Source organism: Knufia obscura, assembly GCF_036327395.1.
Source record: "Knufia obscura strain CCFEE 5817 isolate CBS 148926 chromosome Unknown scaffold_11, whole genome shotgun sequence".
Taxonomy (NCBI): domain Eukaryota; kingdom Fungi; phylum Ascomycota; class Eurotiomycetes; order Chaetothyriales; family Trichomeriaceae; genus Knufia; species Knufia obscura.
The window spans coordinates 963384-977480 of NW_027042697.1; the positions used below are offsets into that span (position 1 = coordinate 963384).

Sequence of the window (14097 nt, forward strand, 5' to 3'; positions counted from 1 at the left end):
TGTAAGTCGCTAAGTTCGTGGCGTTGGCTTGATGTGGGCCAAGACGGAAAATTGGCGGCATCCTCCCCTCATGGTTGTCCGTTTTGTCCGCCTCTCTCGATTCCGCGTTGCCGACGGGTCCAGGCTACCCATATTTGTACGTCCAGCAACGATCGAGATACTATCAACCGCTGGCACAAAACTACCGCACTGATGACATAGACGCTCACACTTTGCGCCGTCGAAATCCATCCCAGAAGCCAACGTGTGTATCGCTGAAACCCGTACCATATTTGAGTCCTGCACCGATCATTCTGTCCAGATTGATGTGTGCAAGCCAAATAAGTGCGATGCTGATCAGTCGTGGAATCCGCTGCCCGAGGCCGGCGCACAGTAAGAGGATCGGAATGCTTTCAGTGTGGCCAAGGTTGTAGATGGCGGCTCCTGTGACAGGGTCTGAGAAATACCCGACCATGCTCAGACCAGGGACAAAAATTCCACTGGCAAAGAACCACCACGACCCCCCAGCCTTCCGGTACGCCCATATAGATGCTGCTGCGAGACATGCTCCTTCCAGTCTCAGCAGCTTGCCTGGCCATGTCCTCACACAGCCAGCCATGGACTTCTCTGCCATGATCTCCGCTGTAAAGCCAACTGTCAATGGTTTCCAGCGGCCGAATCTGATGCGTAGGTGAGTGAGCGCTACACGCGCTGATGCGGGCTGGGAGTATCTGTTCTTTGAGGTTGTCTTCGTTCAAAACCATTGATTAAGTAGGTCAGAAATCGTTCGTGTCCTCAACCAAAGACTGATCGGTCAACTGCAGCTGATTCGGAGCAATCGCGCTCGAACAAACCCGAATATGCCGCCGGTCGAAGTATGCATAGTCTGGCATTCGGAACAAGCCACGAAACTCTCAAGGATCGGTTCCTGAACCATTACCCCGTATTTCCCGTCCCAAGTCCCTCCCAACAAATGCGTCCAACTGAGCAAGTGTGCTTTACAGAGCCCTTAGAACGATATCAGAGTTCATATGCACTTATGAGAACACGGCTACTTTTCATATACTTATGAACTCATCAGACCTCCGCATCGACGGCATTGTGGCGCCTAGAGCAGAACTGTTACCACCCACTCCGCATGACCAGTAGAGTGGGCCTAAGAGCTTTCACCGGCACCTGATATCGGTCCCTCTCTGCTTGCTGTCTACGATCACCTTTCGCATACCATCGTTCTCGCCGACATTTCAAATGTTGCTCCCTCTGCGATTCAACTGCCTTGACCCACTGTGTATGCCGGTTCTGTCTATAAATGCTCGCCATATACTACCCAATTGTTCACGCCACGTCGCCCACTTCATCTCACAATCCCTGATGATGAACTCTTCCTTCTCGATGCCGACCCTCCCAGCTCCATCTTTGCCAATATAAGTCCCAAACCCATAGCGAGCACCCCCTTCGTCAAGTCCTTTCATATTACCACGATGAGCAGCGACCTCCACCGCAGCACGAGACCCAGCGAAGTACGCTATTTGTGAGGCAATGGTGAATGGCATCCGCGGGAGGAACGGTTTGGGCAGATGAATGAGGAAGATGATTAGGACGATGATTAGGACGATGACGTCGAAGGTCAGAATTGTCTGAGTGACAACCACGGCTGGCTTTGAGATGAAGATGCGGCGGGTATTGTGGTATGCTGTTGCTGGAATAGTGTGATGTGAAGTCTCTGACGCTGGTTCTAGGAAGTCGCGGTAGAGGTACATCTGTACGGCGAATAACCTGCTGAACAATGCTGACATGGCTGGGACGACATCCGCAGCTGGTGGAACAGGCTGTGAAGGGTCTAGGAAGCTACCGTTACCCATGTAGGTCTTGAGGCCATAATTGAACCAGTCCATAGCTAATGTGTTGTTGCGCCATTGGAGGGGGTCGATTGCACCGTACTCATCGGAGAAGAGGTTGAGGGTCTTTTTGAGGGGCGCAGAGAGGTTCACCGACACGGGAAGCTGGTAGTTTGGAGGTTCTAGCGAAGTGGAGGAAAGAATGTCACCTTTCGGACTGATACGGATCGATTGCCTCTGAGTCTTGAGACGTGGGCGGCATGTGATCAGCGTAGCATTGTAGTCGAGCCCAGTCTCGGATGTGGTGGCCTTCTGGGAGTCACCCAGAAGCTTCGCACGTACCCAGCCTTTTACAACAATGCCGGAGCAAGCATTCAGAGTACCGATCTCCCAGGACTGGATTGATATCTCAAAAGCCTGGGCGTCAGAGGACAGCGATCCGCCCACGTCGCCGAAGCCGACTGCTTGCTGGTCAGGACGCCACATACTGCAGTGGCGTGCAGCGCCATCAGTCTCGGTATAGCTGACGTCTAGGCGAAGCTGCGCCAATGTACCATTGATCCTGAAGGTGAGACTGACATTAGCTTGAGGGTCCAAGCTGAAAGCATCAACGCATTGAAGATCCGCTGCGTATCCGACAGTCTCGACATCATAGCTCTGCAGGTCCGCTTGGCCATGAGTCTGCTGAAGCGCAACAGGAATATAGCCATATTCTGCTGACGTCCAAGGAGGCAAGGGTGTCCCGCCGGTCAAATTGACGATGTTGACAAGATATGCATTCTTGCCACCTCCTGTAGACAGAGGTCCACCAGCCACTGCGAGACTAAGTTCGGACTCATGCTGGGTATACTTTGGCAGGTAATCCACTTGAACGGCAGCACTCGTTGCACTTGAGATACTCCTCTGCTCGAACAAAGCCGCTGAAGAAACTGGTAGAATAGTTGACAGCAAGGTGGCCATGCTCAAGCCGACGAGAAGATGATGCCCTGAGACAACGGCGCGCCACCCAAGGAATTGAGGAAGTAGGGACGTGTATCGAACTGACAAAGTGCTTGACGAAAGTGCATTGCCGCGTCTGAGGTCCAAAAACGGACTCAAGAATGAATACAGTCGGCAGACAAGAGCCATGTATGCGCCCTGAGCTGTCGCTAGGCCCGTTGGCAGCAGGTTCAAAATAATCTGAGTGACGAATCTGTTGTTAGAAGGAAGATGCAAACCGTCGCTTTTGGAGGCCATGGCCTCCAACACATATAGAGACACGACGCTCAGTATGGTGAGAGCAATCGCGCAACTCAGAGCTGCCTGTGAGACCTCGAACGGATGTTTTGGCTCTGAGATGATGGGTTCGACAGTCGTAGGTTCGGTTGTCGGTACTGCATCTGGTGTCTCCGCCACTTTCAACAAGGGCTGCATCGAACCGTGAGTCTCTAGTCGAATTGCACTTGGACCTAAGGAGTCATGTAAGTATTTTGCGTTATAGGCATGATAGCCATAGAAGAACGACTGCAGGCCTGGATCTTGCGCCAAACACATGACTTCTGCCAGTGACTCTGGGTCCTTAGTGAGCAACAACGCTCTTCGCCTATTTCGCCATTCAAGAAGCAGACAGAGCCCGGCGATCGCAACTAGGAGTACTTGACTAGCAATTGCAAATTCAGGTATAAGATGCACAGCCTCGACTTCTGATGAAAGCACAGCGCTGACATTCTGCTGGTTAGCTGGCTCAAATATGGAGCCTAGGGCTACCGCAAATGCTAACTGGTAGGCCTTCGTGTAGGTACTTCGTAGTTGCCCTGGCTGTAGATATGACTCTGCAGGTAGACTATTAAGCCCAACGCCAAAAGCGAACATTGGTGAATAAGTGGAGGTAATGCTCAGGTCGAGCAATCTCGAATCGTCCCACAGATTGCCCTGGTCGGCGATTTCCTCTTGAACACCAGTAGTGCTCGCACCAAGCGAACAGGTACTTTCGAAGTGGCTGCTGTTGAAGATGTTGGCAGTCAATTCTGTTGGTGACCCTACCGACGTGTAGGATATGGCAATGTGTTTGTCGACCCCGATCGTCGCCATGACAGGTTCTTGATAGTAGTGAGGCTCACAGAACAACGCAGTTGCATTACCACCAGGACCGAAAACAGGCGGATTGTGAATGGTAGGGTCGCCCTTCCTTCGGAAGATGGACATGCTCAGGCCAGGCCGCTCACCGCAGGTACCATTCCAAGTCTCTGTCAAAGTTGAGAACGACTGAGTTGTAGCGATCCAAGTATTATTGTAATTGCCGCGCTCCAAGTCCATATCGTCGGTCAGAGCGTCAACCCTGCAGCCTTGGCCGTCATCAATGTAGACTGTATTTGCAGGAGCATCGCCGTAAAGTGGAGTCGTATCATAGGTGTAAGACACGGGTTCCGAGCACCCGAAATCCATCCAATATCTTGTGGTAGGAGCTATCAGTGTTGCATTTCTACCATCGCTAGCAATGTCTGCCGGATTGAGTGGTGCCAAAGCATATTCGTGGGTGGTGAAAGCTGGAAGACCTTGTCCAAGCCAGGCCACTGAGTAAGCATGTCGCAAGAAGTTTGCAGACAGAACCTCGGCCTGTGCGATGGTACTGATCAGGTTCTGGGTCGTTGTCACAGAAACTGGATCCTTAATGGTGGTAGCAGTCACAGCCAACATAGAACTTGAAAGGGCTGGCAAGATGAGCGTTGCCAGGACCGAAATCGTGATACAGATAAAGCATTCCCAATGCCTGTTCCGAAAGGCCTGTTTAGCCACGCTGAGGAAGAAATCTGTATCGTAACCGCAAAGGAGAGGCGAGACACGTCCGCGGTCATCATTGTTTGACAATCGATACCATGGTTCAAGCCGTCGCATATCGAGGTCGATGACTGAGATCCACAAGCCATAGGTGACAGCAAGTACAACTGGTAGGTACTGGACGAGGGCGCTTTGCAGCTCAGGCAGACTGTCGCCATTGTTTCCGAAGTATACGGCACCGTGGCGGTATTCAAGGTACTGCAACGAAGCAATCAGTGCTACCAAGCAACAAGTCCATACAATGGTTGCAAAGAAGCTCGACCTCCTGAGCGATAAAGGGCGCCACCTTTGCCATGCATTTGAGCCTTCCTCAACCTCGCTGATGCTGATCCTAGCAGGTTCTTTCTTAGCCAACCCGTGAAGGAGTGAGTTGTCCATCTTTGCTGGTGCAGGTGCGATCTTACAGCTAACGGATGGCTGCTCATTCTGCGAGCTCGACGAACACTGCGCTCCAGGACTTCGAGCTTCATGTATTCAGACATGGTCGTTGTCTACAAGAGGTCGCTTGGCCGGTCGAAACGAGCGTTGTTTCGACAGCGCATAGCTGGCGGTTAGCACCATATGCTTCATCTTGCCGCCCTTTTATGTGCCTGTTTCTGATCGTTTTCCTATTCTAGGCTGTGCATAGGTCTCGCTCATGCTGCGATACGTAAAATCGTAGTGCTGCGTAGCATTGATGAGGTGAACAGGAGATAAGCAGATCATGCAAGCACTTTACGCGCTAAACGATGCGCGTCTGAAGCGCGTTCCGGGCGCAGATTGTCAACAGAAAACGTCATCTTTCTCTCTATCACTTCTTACTACCGTTGCAGGAGAACTACCGCAACCCTCCATCTGCATCGAGCCCCCCCAGCAAGCCACCACCTCATGTCCACCACAGACCCAACCCACCACGCCCTCCTCTTTCTCCTCCCCTCCTCCTACCCCCCACCACCCAAACTCCTCTCCCACGCCGAAACCCTCCTTTCGCTCTCCCGCCAACGCGCTTCAAACCTGAAACCCGACGAAGAAATTGCGCGTGCACATGCATGCGCAGAGATCGCATGTCGACGGCTGCGCGTGCAGTTGCGGCTTCCCAACATCAAGAGTGGGAATGGGGCGCCGTGTCGGCCGGGTGTATATGGGAAGTTGTTGAGTTTCTTGGAGAAGACGCTCGGGGATGTCGAGGCTGATGGGGGGACGCCGAGGAAGGGGAAGGACAATGAAGTGAGGACACCGACGACGGGTGGGAGAAGTGGAGGTATCGGGCGGAGTACGGGGCGGAAGCGGAATATTGAGGCTTTGGGATTGGATGGGGATGACGAGGGAGAGATCGAGACGCCGACGAAGAAGAGGAGGACTGGGGATTTGCTTGCGATGCCTACGAAGGCGAGGGCAACGCCGAAGAAGACGAATGGGTTTGTGGGCAGAATTGAGGCTTCGGCAGGGAAGGGTAAGAAGGATGTTGAAGCACCGGATTATGTGTTACCCAGTACAAGGACGTTGTGCAAGGCTTTCAAGACGACGAAGATGGTGCCGCATGTGTATACCGGTGTGTCCGTTGTGCTTGATTTGTTCGGGGAGTGGCCACGGTCCGCAGAAGCAGAGTTGCCAGAGGAAGCCGAGCAGCATAGGCAGGATGTGCTGGGATTGGTGGTGGCTGTTTTCCTCATGACCTTGACAAAGATGCAGAAGGGTTTCTTGACGACTGATGTATACGATGCTGTGTCGAAGCGAAGTATTGAGTTGCTCGAAATGACTGGCGAGCACAGCGAAGCACAAACTGGCATTGAAGAGTGGATTGCGAGGATAAATGATAGTGGTTGGACAACTGAGGCTGGGAAGGGCGAAAGCTGGTGGTCGAGTGTGCCCGAGGATGTCATTGCGCCATTGAAGCTGTCGAGGAGCAAGTCTCAAGGACAAGAGGTGAACGTGGTCGACGTGGACGAGGACGATGATGCGACGCCTCGGCCTGCTCGTACATCGAAAGCGTCAAGGACAACTAATCTTGAGTCACAGCGAGAAGAATTGAGGAGACAAGTGGAAGAAGAAGACCCTGAGGATGTGCTCTTGCCCGGGTTGGGCACAATGATGAACGACGCAGTGGACTATCTGAGTGAAGAACGAACAGCAGAATATGAAATATGGAAAGCAGAGATATTGAGAAGGATCGATGTGATGGAGAAAGGAGGAGGAAGTGCGAAGAAGGGCAGAGGTAGAGCTGTTGCAGCTACGGCATGATGTTACATAAGTTCTGTAAGCTCTCATTCTTTGGCTGTGCTTAGCACTCTCTGTGTTCGTTTCAATATCCACCTTTTAACCATGCTTGTACACCCTCTGGTGATTTGTTGGGTATCTTCTTTTGGAAAATTGTTAATGCTAAAAGCGAAAGCCTGCTTTGAACGCTGACACATGATCCTCCCAGTATTTGTACAGATGCCGGAATGCACACCAGGAATGCACTTGTCCAAGCAGCATGGTGACTTCTGACGTTCATTGAGAATACGTCGCTCTCCTTCTACCACTGGCCACGACCCCTACCTCCTCTGCCTCGACCCCGCCCTCTTCCACGACCACCACCACGGCCGCCTCGACCTCGGCCACCGCCGCTAAAATTCTGGTGACCTCCACGGTAGCTATCACCACCCCCTCCATGCGTGCCGGCAGTCATACGAGCATCGCGATCTTTTTCGCTGAAGTCGAATTTGTTCTCAATTCCGATCAACTCGCAGAATTGGGCCGTTTGTGGGTTAGTCTGTTCTCGTGGCATATCGCTGTCACTCTGTGGTTGGCCGTCATCCTGCTGGTCTATTGTGGTGGTGACTTCGAAGTTTTCGGGAACAACGAGTAGATTTTTATCGACAATGTTCTTCTGAACCCATTCCTCCTCTTCTAGTATCCGATCTCTATAATATGTGTCGCCTCGGTGAGGAGAGATCTTTTGATTTGAGGCACCACCCACAACGAGTTCAGGTGCGAAGACTCGAAGAATCGCGAGCCATTCAGGATCGTATTCGAGCTTCAATGGTCGAGCAAGCTCTTCTGTAGTCGCGTTGGTGGTCATTGAATCGATTTCGAGGAGCTGCAGAAATTCGAAATCTTTTCCCTTCTCGACCTTGGACAGAGCCAAAAACCGCGTCATCTTGTTTGGGATAGTTTCGGAAGGAAATGGTAAGTCAGGCGTTCTGTCGACCTTCTCTTCTCGAGCAAATGTCGCGGACATCGCAGCCAATTGAGCTCTGACATCCTCTGGCACCTCATCTTCGCCTTTCGCCTTTTCAACTGACTGTGATTCTTCGGGCCGAGCCTCTGGGACTTCTATTTCTCTCTGTGCCTTCTCCGACGGTGCTCGCTTGACACTACTCGTATCACTTGGCTCTACGATGACGAATGAGTCTGTGGATGCTCTTGGGCTCTGTAGCTGTGCTGGGGTTGAGGTATCGTGTACTTGTTCGGGGTCATTATGCGTTGCAGCACCACCTTGAAATGAGCTTGAGTCAGCATACTGTGGAAGTAGGGTTATAGAATTGGTAATAATGGTGGTTGCGCCTTGAGGGTTGAAGCCGACAGTACCAGCAGCTGCCAAGGACGGCTGCACGGACTCTTTCGACCGCATCTCTCTGATCGAAGCCAGCTTCGGGGATGACCGTGCTGGGGATGGGAACTCTTGGTAAGGATGATAGAGTTTACGACCAGTGGGATGGCGGTACTCATGGGTCTTCGAGTCAGACGTACCTTTCGTTGGTGACAATCTCATCTTCGTCCCTGAATCTTCTTCTGAGTCACTCATATCGACGTCGATCGCATCGGGATTTGTGATGTTTCTGCTTTGCTGCGCTGCCTTCGGCAATATGGCCTTCGTACTGCCGTCATCTTCGGAGTCGCTCATGTCGATGTCGATTGCGTCAGGATTCGTGACGTTCGAGGTCTGCTGAGCAACTCCGTCTGTCTGATCCATATTCCGAGACATTGAAGTTGCTTGAGTGTTGTCTGATGGGCTCGATTTCCGTCGACGTTTCTGTGAGGAGGAACATGCACCATCGAGTTGGGGTATCTGCTGAACAGGCTTCTGTTCAGATGTGAGAGCTTGTCTGTTTTGGGCATTGCCATCCTGCGCCACATTGACCTCCTTGAAAGTCTCTTCAAAGTTGTAGTTCGCGACTGTACGCTTTCCGAACTGCTCTTCATGCTGTTTCTGCGCTTGCATTTCTCTTTCGAAGGCTTCAGCATCCTGCCCCTCTACAGTGTCACCGAAACTGGTCCAGCCAGACACGGCTGCCGCGACGGCGGGATTCGCTGGCTCTATGCTCGAGCTTTCACTATTAGCTCTAGCTCTATCTTGCTGTCTGGCCTCTTCTGATCGCTTCAAGATCTGTACTTGTTTCCGAGGTGGCTGTCGATACTGCTCTTGAGCTTGTTGTATCCAGCTCTGATCGAATTTCTCATGATTCTTCACAGCAGCGTACTTGAAGTGCATGTGCCCGGAGAACCAGTGCGACGGTCGTAGTCTGTCCATGACTGATGCCGCAGCCTTACTTCCAAGTTCGCCTTTGAGTGCATCCTCCAGGAAATAATTTTTCTTCCAGAAAAGGAATTTGTGATCGCCTAGCCACTCGATCTGATGTGGCCAGTCGTGTGACAAGCCGATGTCAACTTGAGAACGGTAAGCAAGCAGCTTCCTGACGTCTATCTCTCGTTGGTGGTAGATGCTTCGCATGTTGCCTTCACTGTATGGCAGGCGCTCAAAATGGGGTTTCCTGTAGTCGTGCTCCTTGTATATGCCAGACATTGCCGCGATTTTGAGTGGACCGAGCTTGACGACATTCGCTGCGCCTAGATAGTAGATGTTTGGAGCTGCCCAACCACCATAGTAGAGCTCAAACAAATGATTGCTGGCTTCATGGTTGCCACCGATGAATACCGTAAGATATGGCGCGGTCTTTGTTCCGTAGTAGTACTGGTGAAAGTCGCCCATTTTACGATATTTCGCCGGCATAGCTGTAACGTTCAGATCTTTTTGATTACGTACCGCCTGTCGAAAATCAGTGTGCTTCAGAGAAAGGTCTGAATCCGGTGTACCTGGAAGTCACCGCAGATGATGAGCAAGTCGACGCCATCCCAACCTTTGATCTCACATGACTTCTGGACTGATGCATAAATGGCATCGAGTGTGCCGTGGCCCTACAGTCGTGTCAGCAGTTTGTTTGCGGGCCATGGTAACAGCCACTCACGCAACCTTCCACCGCGATTCGTAGCCCTTGAGACGACATGTCGAATGGTCTTGGCACTATTTTCTGGTATCTTCTATTGGATTTGAGCAGTCAATAAGAAACCGCATAGCTTGTTGCGAGTTGTGGCTGACAAGAGCTTCAGTAGAGATCCACGTTCAAAATTTGCACGGGCAGTATGACGAGCATTAATCAGTACGGACAAAGCGAAGTGTTGTGATCAGGCAGTGGTGAAAGAGTCAGAGTCCATCGATGCGCGAGGACGCTAGAATCATTAGCGGCTCTTGGCAACGCTAGGGCCGAACTCCTGCTTTTTGACACGATCCTCAGCTTTGAGTTCGCTGAAGGGCACATCAATCGAGAGTCTTCATGAGCAGCGCTGGAGGACCTCGAGAACGGTTCCTGCAACGAGCGGCAGAGACACTCTCTTCCAGCAGCCCGACTTCAGCGGAGCAGTTCCGACGCGATGCCTTACTGCTCAGAGGTTCGAGGGAGGACACACATCAGCTAGCCCTGAGCGAGTGCTGTCCAGCTTGTGGCAGCATAGGCGTTGAGTCTCGGCATGTCGATGTCAAAGGCAAGCGAGGGCAGCCATCGTCGGCCGCTTCAGCTGCTGGACCAGGCGCTCAAGCACGGAAGCTTCTTATCAGAAAATGTAGGAGGTGCTTACGTTCCGTGAAGCAATATGGGGCAGCAGCTCGAGCAACTTCAAGCAGGCAGACTGCACAAATTCCTGTCATCGAAATGGAAGCGCCAGCCACTGACAGGCCCGCTACTGCTTCTTCGCTTTCAGGCACGAAGGTGAGCAGCAAGAAGAGGGCAAAAGAGAGAAAGGACCGAGAGGGGTTGAAGGCAACGATGGACAAATCGAAGGACAAGTCCAGCGCTCCCGGCTTCTCACTCATGGATTTCATGTCTACCAGGGGAAGTTAACACTGGCAGGCCCAAAACAAGCTCTGACTACTGCAGCTTCCCGGCTAGGATCGGCGGTCGCGGGGATGACTAGCACTAAATCTCATCATAATTTTTTCGATTCATCGTCACGCCGCAATCAGTCATAGCCTGGAAATCGTTTGTGCAAAGTATTCAACTCTCACCACACAAGCACCCATACTGTTGCTGGAGAACAAGTCATTGCTTGATACGTACCAAATTCGATATATAGTCCTCATCATGGCGACCAACGGCGCTGTCCAAGAACCGGAAATCCTACGACCCGAGATGAATGAAAATGGGCTCTACGAGATCGAAAGTTTATGCATGAATTGTCGCGACGATGGCATGACTCGGATTCTCCCGATCAAAATCCCATATTTCAAAGAAGTTCTCCTCGAGTCTTTCAGCTGCGACCATTGCGGCTTCAAAAACAATACAGTCAAGAGCGCAGGCGAGATCCAACCAAAAGGCTCAAAGTACCACTTCAGATTACAACAGCAAGAGGACTTCCAGCGTCAAGTAATAAGAAGCGACAACGGAGTTTTTAAAATAGAAGATATTGACCTTGAGATGCCGCCTGCGCCAGGCCAATACACAACGCTTGAGAGCATGTTCTCAAAAGTCCTCACAGATCTTCAATATGACCAGCCAACGAGGAAAGAGCAGACGCCAGAAGTGTATCAAGCGTTAGAAGGTATAATAGCCAAGCTTACGTCTATGCTTGAAGGCAAGAGCTTCCCCGTTTCGGTGATGCTTGATGACATCTCCGGCAACTCCTTCATCACACCCTCCACAGATGACAAGGGTGACAAATATGTCCGGACAGATTACAATCGATCACATGAACAAAACGTACAGCTGGGGCTCGCGGCCGAAGGGGAAGCAGAACCGGCAGAAAGAGATGCTATGGAAGGCGTGAACATTGTCGATGGCGAGATCTACGAAATACCATCAGAATGTCCAGCCTGCACGAAACCTTGCACGGTAAACATGAAGAAGGTGAACATACCACATTTCAAGGATGTCATAGTCATGGCTACGGTATGTGAGCATTGCGGCTACAAGACAAACGATATCAAGACTGGTGGTGCAATACCCGAGAAGGGGCGGAAGATCACGCTAAGGATAGAAAACCAAGTCGATATGTCCAGAGATATACTGAAGTCTGAGACATGTGAGCTAGTAAGCTCGGACTTAGGGTTAGAGGTGCAGCCTGGCACATTAGGCGGGAGATTCACAACTGTGGAGGGACTACTTTCCCAGGTGCGCGATCAGCTGCGTGGACAGATATTTGATGTTGAGGACGGAGATGGCATGCAACCTGGCGACTCGATGGCAGCTGATACAAAGACGAGGTGGGATACTTTCTTTGATAAGCTGGATCGGGCACTGAAAGCAGAGTTCGCCTTCTCAATAACCTTGGTCGACCCGCTTGCCAATTCATTTGTGCAGAAAAACACAGATGGTGATGCACCAGATCCGCAGATCACGATCGAGGAGTACGAGAGGACAGAGCTGGAGATGGAAGAGCTCGGACTCAATGACATGAAGACGGAGAACTATCATGCGGATGACTAGATACCCGGTGCATTTGGCATATATGAATGAGTACGACTTGATGAGCACTTTGCGAGCTTTCATACTGAATACGTGAATACGACTACAGTAGGGAGAGACTTTCGATTTGGCCCTTCTGCCGATGACCTCATACACCTCAACCGTCACCTATTTTCAGCGCATTTGACATTTTGCAACCACGAACATTGTTTCCTGCATCACCCGTAGCCTTTCGTATCAAGTCGCAAGGCAGCCTACTATGCTTGACATATCATGTTAGTCGATGGCATCGGCTCCCAATTGAACCACCATGTAGCTTGCCACAATATCTACGATACATCGATCTTACAGTCGCACATCCACCTGCGACCCGAGCAATGTCAAATGGCTCCCAAACACGCCCCGTGAGCTCAAGGAAAGCCCATCCAACCTTCCATTTCCTCGCAGGACTATGCTCAGGCATCTCATCTGCTGTCCTCCTCCAGCCAGCTGATCTGCTGAAGACTCGCGTCCAGCAATCTGGCGCGCACACCCTCTCCCAAACCTTACGAACGATCCTCTCAGGTCCCTCTCCAATAGCGAGTCTCTGGCGCGGGACAGTCCCGTCAGCTTTACGGACAGGTTTCGGCTCAGCGCTCTACTTCACCAGTCTGAGTAGCTTGCGGCAGCTGGTAGCCAACAATGCAGCATACGCAAGCACACTCACAGGAGGAGGCGCAAGTCCAGATGCAGCCAGGCGAAGCACTGTGCTTCCCAAGCTAAGCAATACTCAGAATCTGGTCACTGGTGCCACCGCGCGAGTCCTGGCGGGGTTTGTCCTCATGCCTATGACGGTCATTAAGGTGCGCTACGAGAGCAACTACTACGCCTACAAGAGTCTGCCATCTGCCATATCATCTATCTTCCGCGGCGAAGGGTTACGCGGGTTCTTTACTGGGTTCGGCGCAACCGCTATCAGGGATGCGCCGTATGCGGGCCTATACGTTGTTTTCTACGAGGGCAGTAAGACGTGGCTGAATCAGACGTTCTCGACGAATACTACGGTTGTGGATGCGACGAGTCCTGCGCCAGTCTTTAATTTAAGCGGGACAACGATAAATGCGCTCAGCGGTGTAGTCGCGGCGACGACGGCGACCGCTATGACGAACCCGTTCGATGCGGTGAAAACGAGGCTGCAGCTTATGCCGCAGAGATACGGGAACATGGTTAAGGCTACGCGGTTGATGTTGAAGGAAGATGGGATGAGGTCTTTCTTTGATGGTCTTGGGCTGAGAATGGGCAGGAAAGCCCTGAGCTCTGCGTTGGCCTGGACTGTGTATGAGGAGTTGATTGGGGGTGCTGAGAGGCGGTTTGTGAGGCAGGAAGAGGAGAGGAAGGCTGCTGTGTTGTGAACAATACAACCGGAGTAGCTTGCCGGTAATTGATGTGCGCCTCCCGGACGAAGCGCGGGCATACTGGTTAGGTCATGGGAGAACTCATGGTTCTTATTGAAGTCAGGCGCAAGGATGTACAGGTGAACTCGAATGTATAACATGCCTTGTGTATAGATAAGGTAAACTCTACTTCAGGCGCTGAATGAACTATTCTAGAGTCTCTGGTCTACCAAACTCCAGTCTGCCTTGAGCTCATGAGCAGTGCCTCGATGCAATCCACGACTGCCGCCACATGTTCTGTCGCCCGTACAAATTTGACTTGTCGTGACAGCTGGCCGCGTGATAAAGGCAACCGGCACACGATCCATGTCGCACAGTGTGCACATCCAT

The 14097-nt window shown here is 51.7% G+C and overlaps 6 protein-coding genes across 6 annotated transcripts; 4 read left to right on the forward strand and 2 right to left on the reverse strand.

Annotated features, from left to right (window-relative positions):
- Positions 1 to 205: 205 nt before the first annotated feature.
- Positions 206 to 5012, reverse strand: PMZ80_008667 (uncharacterized protein; the record flags this gene model as incomplete). The annotated part of the gene is made up of 3 exons (XM_064877066.1): positions 206 to 633; positions 1307 to 4832; positions 4875 to 5012. The coding sequence occupies 3 exons, from the start codon at positions 5010 to 5012 to the stop codon at positions 206 to 208; spliced, it is 4092 nt and encodes a 1363-aa protein (XP_064727453.1).
- A 489-nt stretch (positions 5013 to 5501) lies between these two features.
- PMZ80_008668 (uncharacterized protein) lies at positions 5502 to 6854 on the forward strand (the record flags this gene model as incomplete). Its single annotated transcript, XM_064877067.1, has 1 exon — positions 5502 to 6854. One exon carries the CDS (start codon positions 5502 to 5504, stop codon positions 6852 to 6854), a length of 1353 nt encoding a protein of 450 aa, XP_064727454.1.
- A 277-nt stretch (positions 6855 to 7131) lies between these two features.
- Positions 7132 to 9883, reverse strand: DBR1 (lariat debranching enzyme; the record flags this gene model as incomplete). The annotated part of the gene is made up of 3 exons (XM_064877068.1): positions 7132 to 9645; positions 9693 to 9794; positions 9845 to 9883. The coding sequence occupies 3 exons, from the start codon at positions 9881 to 9883 to the stop codon at positions 7132 to 7134; spliced, it is 2655 nt and encodes an 884-aa protein (XP_064727455.1).
- A 327-nt stretch (positions 9884 to 10210) lies between these two features.
- PMZ80_008670 (uncharacterized protein) lies at positions 10211 to 10774 on the forward strand (the record flags this gene model as incomplete). Its single annotated transcript, XM_064877069.1, has 1 exon — positions 10211 to 10774. The coding sequence occupies one exon, from the start codon at positions 10211 to 10213 to the stop codon at positions 10772 to 10774; it is 564 nt and encodes a 187-aa protein (XP_064727456.1).
- A 240-nt stretch (positions 10775 to 11014) lies between these two features.
- Positions 11015 to 12355, forward strand: ZPR1 (nucleolar zinc-finger protein; the record flags this gene model as incomplete). Its single annotated transcript, XM_064877070.1, has 1 exon — positions 11015 to 12355. One exon carries the CDS (start codon positions 11015 to 11017, stop codon positions 12353 to 12355), a length of 1341 nt encoding a protein of 446 aa, XP_064727457.1.
- A 356-nt stretch (positions 12356 to 12711) lies between these two features.
- Positions 12712 to 13725, forward strand: PMZ80_008672 (uncharacterized protein; the record flags this gene model as incomplete). Its single annotated transcript, XM_064877071.1, has 1 exon — positions 12712 to 13725. The coding sequence occupies one exon, from the start codon at positions 12712 to 12714 to the stop codon at positions 13723 to 13725; it is 1014 nt and encodes a 337-aa protein (XP_064727458.1).
- Positions 13726 to 14097: the final 372 nt, after the last annotated feature.